This window comes from Dipteris shenzhenensis, chromosome 2 (assembly GCF_047967505.1).
Source record: "Dipteris shenzhenensis isolate YYH24624 ecotype China chromosome 2, Dip_SZ_1.0, whole genome shotgun sequence".
NCBI lineage: Eukaryota > Viridiplantae > Streptophyta > Polypodiopsida > Gleicheniales > Dipteridaceae > Dipteris > Dipteris shenzhenensis.
The window spans coordinates 15,325,337-15,334,851 of NC_141597.1; the positions used below are offsets into that span (position 1 = coordinate 15,325,337).

General features: G+C 43.6%; 1 protein-coding gene across 1 annotated transcript; it reads left to right on the top strand.

Annotated features, from left to right (window-relative positions):
- Positions 1-4,072: 4,072 nt before the first annotated feature.
- LOC147904374 (protein IQ-DOMAIN 6-like) lies at positions 4,073-8,385 on the top strand. Its single transcript, XM_087391306.1, has 6 exons — positions 4,073-4,296; positions 5,696-5,822; positions 6,149-6,442; positions 6,953-7,237; positions 7,595-7,711; positions 7,852-8,385. The coding sequence occupies exons 2-6, from the start codon at positions 5,721-5,723 to the stop codon at positions 8,383-8,385; spliced, it is 1,332 nt and encodes a 443-aa protein (XP_087247432.1). The 5' UTR covers positions 4,073-4,296; positions 5,696-5,720.
- The last annotated feature ends 1,130 nt before the right edge of the window (positions 8,386-9,515 follow it).

Genomic DNA, 9,515 nt, shown 5'->3' on the forward strand with positions numbered 1-9,515 from the left:
TCAATATTGCAAGAATAATACAAATGTATGGAAGGGAGCAAAGATTCAAAGTACAAATGGAAATTGAAATGAAAAATGGAGAGGGATTTTGTTATGTTACCTTGAGAGAAGAGAACAAACACATTGTAACGCTTTGTATTCGATGTTCTAAGAAGAGTATAACATATTCAAGATATTGATTAAGAGTCCTGACAAGCATATGCATGTATTTAAATTTTAGATTTGAAATTGCACCTTCAATTAATTTTGTAAAATTTATACTTACAGCACTCCTTTTTTTTTCCTTTCCATTTCTTCTTATATATTTAAATTCAAACTTTAGACTTCCTCCTCTGTTTCATTTTATTTATTTATTTTATTTTTCCATTTTCCCTCATATTTTTAAATTTAAAATGTAAACTCTCTCTCTCTCTCTCATTTTCATTTCTTTTTATGTTGTAATCCTTTCCTTTTCTTCACTCATTTTTCATAAACTTCTTAATTTTTTTCCATTTAGCTACCTCTAACACTTAAAGGATTTAATTATCAGATCACTAGTTAATGACATCTTTAGTCAAGGAGGAAATTTTGAGATGTTTAAGACTCCTACTTAAGGCTTGAATACATAGATTAATTTAGATACCAAGTTAAACTTTGTCACATTTTGTTGAGCAATGACTAAGTTATGGATCAAGCAAGCTAGCCATGTGCAATATATTCCATGATCCTCACATTATAGTCCCTAATAATGCCCAATCATGCTTTGGTTCTTCATTAAAACACAAAATAGAATTTTATAATAATGGAGACCATGGTGTACATATCATTTCACTTAAAATTGGAACCTCAAAATTGTTTGAATATCTCTGGCTTGAATTGTATAGAATAGTATAATGGAAACATCTAAATGATATAGTGTTATTTTCATAATGTTTAACCCACTCATGCTATCCTTTGGATTGCCACCAAATCCAATCATCAACCTATAAGTTTAACTTCATCAATGTTTTTAAAATGGCTATAATTGAATATCAACAAAAGTTGCTAATATGCTCACTCGAAGGTGATTAATGGGTCTGAACTCATGCTATTCATTGGTTAGTTATCAAAGGTTGAATGATGGACTCTTAGTAAGCATTGTTAAAGGATGAGCTAAATAGTTTGTAAATTAATAGTTAACTACCTCAAATAGAAAATCCAATCAAATGAAGTTTTCCTTGGTTCTTTATATTCCTAGTTGTCAAATAATCTTATGCAAAAAGGCCACTCCAAAAGGGCCCAACCATGATGTGTCTATGGCGGTAGAGAGCATATCCGCATTTATCTAGCTTGGGGCATGGTCACTAAAAAGACTCTGATTCACTGGCTATGTGAAAATGTTTTTGTTTAAATAAGTACATTTGTACATTGGCTTGCATCCACACTAAGCACACTTAATATAGATCTCCTCTAGCAACTCTAGAGCAAATCAAAATGTCATAAATAAACAAGATGCCTTAGGGGATCTTGAAGCCTTATACTTATTAGAGTTGAAAGTTTGAAGTTGTCATCTTGGATGTGCATCAATATCTTTGTAAGACTATTTAGAGACTTGCAAAATTGTGAATGGTAAAAAGAGGGTATAAAGGTTTGATTGAACAAGTCTATTTATTCTATGTCCAATAATCTATCATAGTCTAAACATATACATATATGGATGCAAAAGTTTCCAATTTTAATTCAAAAATAGCTAAAAATTATTCAATGGTAATTAAAAAGCAAGGCATGTCATATTCTAACATCATATCTCGACAAGGATGAGGGATTTTCTTTTTTGCAATGCTACCATTGTTGCTTCTACTTTGTTCTTCATGGCTTACAGTGTATCCATAGATAAGTTTAGCAAAAATGTCCAAAGGATCAAAGACAATATGTTTGAATTGTTGTCAAATGATACCATAAGGAACAAAGAGTGGTTGAGGATTGTGTTATAATAAGACCAAATCTACCATGAAAAATAAAAGTATAAGATGCTTTCTATCCACTAATATCCTTAGTTTATCCTTAATCCTCGGTGGTTATTTTCTTCTTTTGTGGAGTTTTGTGACTTGGAAGCTCACATATCTATTACTATATCACAAGTAATATTTTAGCAAACTAAGTGTTGGGCAAAAGACACTACCATATCCATTGGAAAATCAAAATCATTAATATTCTATATATTCTTTGAAACACAACAAATGTAAATTGCCAAATATGCAATTATATTCATAAGGTAGAATTAAGATCCTTATGCAGATGCCCTTCCTCACTTGTAAGAAATCAAAGGGTTTACAAGTGTCTTTCGTGTTTGAAAGTATCTAGTCGACTACAAAAGATCATGTGTAGGACTACATACATCCATATGAGTAGTCCAAGCACTTAAGTAGGAGAAACACAAAGAATCAAATAATCCATCCTTTTAAGACACCATTTCTACTAAAAAGAAGGCCTTGCATTCTTCTCTTTGAAAGTGCTTGGAACAACTTTTTAAAAGAAAAGTTGACTAATTGAGACGACAAGGCCCTAACAACGTCACCTTTTTTAGACATGAAACCTATATTGGTAGAAAGAGGGACAAAGAAGGGGGCAACATGTGGAAAACGATTACGTATGCATGGAAGGATGTTGATCATGTCAAAGACATTAATAGCTTGTGATCTCACTAAAGTGAAGAAGAAAGATGCTTAATTTATTTTGTTTTGTTGCACGCGCATGTGTGTGTGTGTGCGCGCGTGCGTGTGTGTGTGTGTGTGTGTGTGTGTGTGTGTGTGAGAGAGAATCATGTGTTCATCATTGGACATAACGGCAAAGGCACACGCAAGCATGAAAGTTTGTTTAGGAGTGCAAATAGCATCTATCAAATGACATCGAAATGAATGCATGTGATCCATGTTGGGCTCATGCCACACGAGCCTATGGATGGGTCATTGGTGGGCGCATAATTGGTTTGTGGGTCCTTGAATTTTGACTGTATTGTTATCTAGAAACATACATAAATTGAAGGTGTGGCTATGATGGTGGTTGAGGTCCCCCTGTAAGTTGGTCAGAGACATGCAGAATGACCTTGTGTATGGTAGATATGTTTCATGAAAGAGATGGTAGTAGATATGTCCTCGGGGGGTCTACTTAACAATATGTAAATATACCATGTGAGTTCAAATGAATGGGTTTTTTAATTCAAAATTCCAAGGTAAATTTACAGAAATACATTATAGAAGGTTTTAAAAATCGATTTGAAAAAAAGCCACGTAAGTTTACAAAGAAAAAAGGGTCCTTTTATTCAAGAAAAATGCACAGGTAAGGGGTTTTTCAAAGACCCCTTGAACGTGCTGTTTAGAAGTGCTAGAAGTTGCCAGAGCCAATAGTATTTATAAAGAAGATGCAAAAGTGTAGCAAGAAGTTTTGGATAAGTGCATGAAATTCGAGGCAAAGATGAAGCGCCTCTGGTTGCATATTTCACACCTTACTTTTGAAGTCTGTGACTTTGAGCACCAGTGCTCTATTTCACCTCCAGCCAATGGGACTAGGGCATCGGCAATGAGTTGGAGTGTCTTCAATGCTCCCATTCAAGTACATAGATTGATGGATGGGCCAATCAACGATGGTGGCCAGCCCTCACACTCGGAGCTCTTTGAAAGGTTTCCAAGCATCTAATAAACGCGTCAAGCTGCGAATGAAATCAAGGTAAAGCCGCGCTGCCAATGGACACTACCCCTACGCGTGTCCACCCCTAAGCAAACAGTTTTAATCTCTAGGAGGGGTGTGTGTGTGTGAGTGAGAGAGGGGGAGAGAGAGGGATTTGCTAATTTCTACATAGGTTGCCATTGCATTCCGTCGTATGTATAAGTAACAGATATCTTGTCAAATACTCAAGACGGGAAACTAAAGGCCGGCGGGAGCCGGCGACGTGGCTAACTTATGCGGTGTAATGGTATCCTTGTGAAGGACGGCTCAGAACCTCTCTCTCTCTCTCTCTCTCTACTTAGACTTGAGAGTTCCAACTCTCTCTCTTTTCCTATTTGAACACTTTCGCCAGCTCACTTGCACTTGCTAGTCTTCTTTTCTGCTGCCAGCCACCCCTCACAGCTTCACCTGCACTCTTCATTCTTCCATCATCCCCTGATCTTCTCGTCCCCTTTTCCACCTCGGACTCTACATCACCAGCTTCTCCTGTAGCTATGCTTTTCTCCCGCCCACCTTCCCCTCCTACACATCTCCCTGCCTCCCCTCCTAATTCCGACTCGACCCCGCTGCAGCTCCACCCTCTTCCCTGCTTGCAGCTAATCCCACTCCCTGGTACTCTCCCTGCCCCTTGAATTCGCTCATCATGCCTTGCACCTTGTTTCTTTCATGTCTGCTTGCTGTTGGTGCTCCAAACTCGTTTCACGTTGCTCTTTCGATTTCCTTCCGGACCTTTCATCATATATGATTGTCTGCACTGCACTAGTAGCTCTTCAAGTCGTTGCTGCTTACAGTCATCGCATTTCCACTTTTTTCCTGATCGTTCGCGGCGATCGTCGAGGGCTGCCTATCTGTGTTCTTCAACTTGATAGTTCACGTCATCACGGTAGATCGACTGCTCAGTTTGGGGCTTTCTCGCAACTGTTAGACGACTGCTCGCGCCATTATTCCCTATGGACTCTAAAATTCAGTAACAGCAAGCCATGCTAGGCCATTCTTGATCCTGTTAGAGCTTCCTTAAGATGCATTGTAAGCAGCGTCTTTCATTCTGTACTTCGACCTTTGCAAGCGCTTAAGAGAGTTTATTTTCAGATCGCTTGTCCGGTGAGCACAGAAGTGGCCGAAATGGCTGCCAATCTCGCCCGTGTAGGCCACGCTCAACGGATTGTGTCTTTGGGCTCGTGAATTGGGGATGTAGAGTTAGCGGCTAGCTGCTGCATTGCTGCTCATGTCATTTGTATCATTCTGTACTTCGATGTTAACAAGCGCTTAAGCCAGTATTTTCAGATCGCTTGTCCGGTGACCACAGCAGTGGCCGAAATGGCTGCCAATCTCATCCGTGTAGGCCACCGTCAACGGATTGTCTCTTTGGTCTCGTGAAGTGGTGATGTAGAGCTAACAACTAGCTGCTGCAGTGCTCCTCATGTCGTTTGTATCATTCTATGCCCAGAAACCAGGGTTTTTGTGTGCCAAAGCCAAAATATACTCATTCTTATTCTTCCTGCCTTGCAGCGCCCCGGCCTTGCGCTTTATTATTTCTAAACCTTGCGACAAGACATCGTTTTTTTTCGGGGGAGGGGACAAGCCATTCTTGTTCTTGCCTTCTTAACATCTCATAACTCTCAACGGCCCCACGAGGTTTCTTGTGTGAAAAGACGAACTAACTTCGACCCTATGAGTCCCTATCTGGTCGTCAATCGTACGAGTGTCATCACTATCAGCGCGAAGTCGTACGCTGCATTTCCATTAGTTAAGCACCTCCTACGCAACCCTGTTTGAGTGCGTGGTACTTACGTTTAGCACAAGTCTCGTGGAGCGTAAGAAACAGCACATGGCATAGCACGATGGCATTTCGCACATAGATACAGGGTGTACGGTGTAGCATCACTGCTTGCACATTGCACAAGTTGGTATAGCGCAACAGCAACATGCCCGCGCAAGTTTTGGATTCGTGTTTACCGGGGTATGCACATTGCCATACATGATACAATCAAACATGTTCGGTGTGGTGCAGGCCGTCATTCGTGAATCCAGGTTCCATGGGTGGTACATCTGGCAATTGGTTCAAGAGTTTTGTGGGTACAAAAAAGCTGCTCAAGGGGTCATCTGGGAAGGCATCACCGACGTCGGAAGATAAAGAGGTGAGCGAGCAGTACCCCTAAGGAAAGGCCGTGCGCTCTGAAAATCGTCTAAGGCGAATTATTAATTCATTGGATGTGTCGGTGCGCGACTCGCTTCCAAATAATCCAGATTCCAGATCACTGCAGATATCTTCTTGCTACTTAATACTAAGCTTGCTAGTCTCGTACGCCCAAATTGTTGCGGTCTCGTGCACAACGCATGCAAAGCTGTAGCCTACACAGTTCACGTGGAGTCCCAGGTGCACGTTGATGAGCAACGAGCAAATTACGTGTACGCCAAGGGCTTTTGTTATTATAAAGCATGACTGATTGGTGGGTTTTGGCAGAGGAAGTCCGCAGCTGTCCACCGCGAGAAATCGCACGAATCGAAGTCGAAGAGATGGAGTTTTTTCAAAGCTTCGAGTGTGGACAAGAGGGCGGCGAAGGGAGGGGGTTCGGACGAGGATTCTATGTCGGTGTCCACAGTGTCTGCACCGGCTGGGGAGCAGGCGGGTGCTCATGCGGTGAATAGCTCGACGCCCTTGGTGTGCCATTGCACCGAGCGTCTCGCCTCTTTCCGGAGCAGAAAGCGAGAGGAATCGGCCGCTATCTGCATTCAGGCGGCTTTCCGTGGCTTCCTGGTAAAGGTTTCACGCTGGCTTGGCTCGCTTTATAGGAGTACTCCATTGTACACCTCAAGATTTTGTATTGCAAACTCGCTCGGTAGAGAGGTGTTATGTACCAGATGTTGCATTTCTGCGAATTGGTTTACTCCTCGTACATCTTTGCTCTCGTCTCCTTCGTGCTCTCTCTGTTTCTCTTTTATGTTAATTCTCTCTCTCTCTCTCTCTCTCTCGCCCACGCGCGTGTATTCTGTTTGTTGTTCTGTCACCCCTTCGTCTCCTCTGTGGTGACATGATTGTCCTCCAAACATTCCTTCCACACCCCCTAATATATTGCATCGAGGTCGGATGCCGTAATGGCCGACGCAATACAGGATCTAAGTGTTTGGAAAGTAAACGTAATGGTTGCATTTGCAAATAATCGCAGCCTTAGGGGTACCTGCAATGCGCGAAAAAATGGAGAGTTCCGCGGTTGAAGCAATGCTAATTGCGAACGTAGGATAAAATAGGACGAATTGGTTGTTGCAGGCGAGGAGGGCGCTGCGAGCGTTGAAAGGGGTGGTGAGGTTGCAAGCGCTGGTGCGGGGGCATGCGGTGAGGAAGCAAACGGCGGCAGCACTGAGGTGCATGGAAGCGTTAGTGCGGGTGCAGGCGAGGGTGAGGGAGGATCGACTACGGATGTCAATGGAGACAGTAGGAGAAGCATCGCAACACCATCACCACCAACGACAACAACAAGAGGGAGAAGAAGCGCGGGCGGAGAAAGCAGAGAGGAGGCCGCGGTGGGAAGTCGAAGACGACATAGAGTTCGAGGTAAGTAGCAGAAATTCGATTCACGACGTGACTACGAGTAGATCTCTGCATCTCGCCCAACGGCGCGAGTATATGCGCAAGAATAACCACGACGTCATCGTGGCGCTCATTCTGCTTCATCATCTGTACTACGCTCATTCAAGCGCGAAGATGAGATTTAGTCGCACCGATTAGAATTGAAATTCTTGCGCGAAGATGAGATCTACTCGTACGACTAGAATTGAAATACGTCAGCCAAGATGAGAATCTAGTGCGATAAGGATCGGAATTCGGGAGATTTACTTGCAGCGACGAGAATTACAAACTCGCGGCGATTGCAGAGATTGTTGTCTTAACGAGATGCGAGGGAGGGTGCAGGAAGAAGGGTGGTGCGATAGCGTAGGGACGCTGGCGGAGCTGCGAGCGAAGCTGCTACAGAAGCGGGAGGCGGCGGCGAAGAGAGAGCGAGCATTGGCTTACGCCTTCTCAAACAAGGTCAACGCTATTTTCAGCTCAGTCAACTCTTTTCATTTGCAACCCAAAAACAATTTTATAGTCACTTTTGTAATAAATATTGTGGACTTGCTTTTAAATGTATATTTAACTAGTTCTGGGAATAAAATTTGTATGTTCAGTGGCGGGCGGAGGAACAGCTCATTGCCGCCGCGTGGAGCGCCGCGGCCGCCACATCACCGCCTTCGTGGGGCTGGAGTTGCCTCCAACGCCTCATTGAAGCCGGCCCCCCCGCCAGTTATCGCCGCCCCTCCGGCGGCGCCTCCTCCTCCACCACCACCACCACCAGCACCACAGCCTCCTCCTCCTCCGCCCTCCGCTGCTCCATCGACCACCACCACTCCTCCTCCTCCTCCCCTTCCTCTCGCCCTCGCTCCTCCACCCCCCGCGCCCCTCCTCCCCGCCCCCCCCCTCAGCCCCCCCGTCGTGCCTTCAGTAACCCCCGCCAACGCCCCCTCAGCGAGAGCTCCCTCCCCACCTCCTTCCGTCGCTCCTCCCCTTCACCAACCCCCCCCGTCCTCACCACCACCCCCTCCTCCCCCGCACCCTTGTACTTACCCCGCCACCTTCGCCACTCTTGCGCCACCGCCGGTGCCCCCCCTACGCCTCCCCCTTCCGCTTCCCACCGAAGACCTCGAACCGCTCGTGCCTTCTGATATGCCATGAGCGGCTGCAGGCAACCGTGTTTGCCCTGTCACTCGCTGAAGCGACGACGGTTCGTCTCCAGAAACTTGTAAAAACCGCCACAGATCACCACATCCGATACGCTGGGCAAAAGTGTTCCAACCTATCATTTTGTGAACACCCCGCGGATGTTTCAACTTCAGCTCACAAGTCCAAACTCCATCTCCAACAAGAAGGCACATTCTGAGTTTGCACATTCAATTGATACGACTGAGCAAGGCAACTTCATCAGCTCACATTTCGTATTTAGTTTCAAAATCTTGAGTTTAAAAGAGGAATCTTAGAAATTCCTTTATGGACTTCATAAAATGGGAGAAAGCCCCTACAATTGTATGTTCAAAACCTCAAAGTATGAGGCCTTGTAGGTCTCTTGACAGTTAGTTTTTCGTGAACATTGTTTACACTTATGGAATAGAAAAACAAAGTAAAACGGTACATAGTCAAGTCAATTTTTGCATTATTTCTTGGGAGGGAGTGTACCATGATAGTGCTCACCATTAAGGCTACTTAATTGAAAAGAAGGGGAGTTGAGAGTGTAAAAGAAAATAATGATAAAGTACGTACTTGCTCTTAAAGTGTGTTGGAAAAGTATAATTTGAGGACATGTGTGAGATCAGCAAATGTAATAGAATTTAACATAGAATTCTAAGGAAGTTTGAAGAATCAAATATTTAGACTTCATATGACTCTTCAACAAGTGGACATGCAAACCCTACTAGATGTCTTCTTAGCTCCGAAGGCAAGTTGTACGATAGTAGTAACCAAAAGTTGTTACCCCATCGAAACCAACAACCATACAATAGAAGGAAAGCTCCAACAAAGCTTTGGAGAATACTCTACATAAAAGTAGACATGGCCATCCACAGGGCCTATCACAAAAACTATACAAAGGAAACAAACAAAGCCACATCATAGAAAGTTGGGTGCTTTGTTGTTTTTTAAAAGCCACATCATAGCCTCTTTTTTTCCCCTCTGCTCCCTTTGTACAAAAGCAACAAAGATCCCTAATTCCTTCTTTCCCAAAGTAGAGGTATGAAAGGATTTGACTTCAAAGATTACGATCAAAAGCATTACTATGGAAAGCGGGATCGAGACATAATTA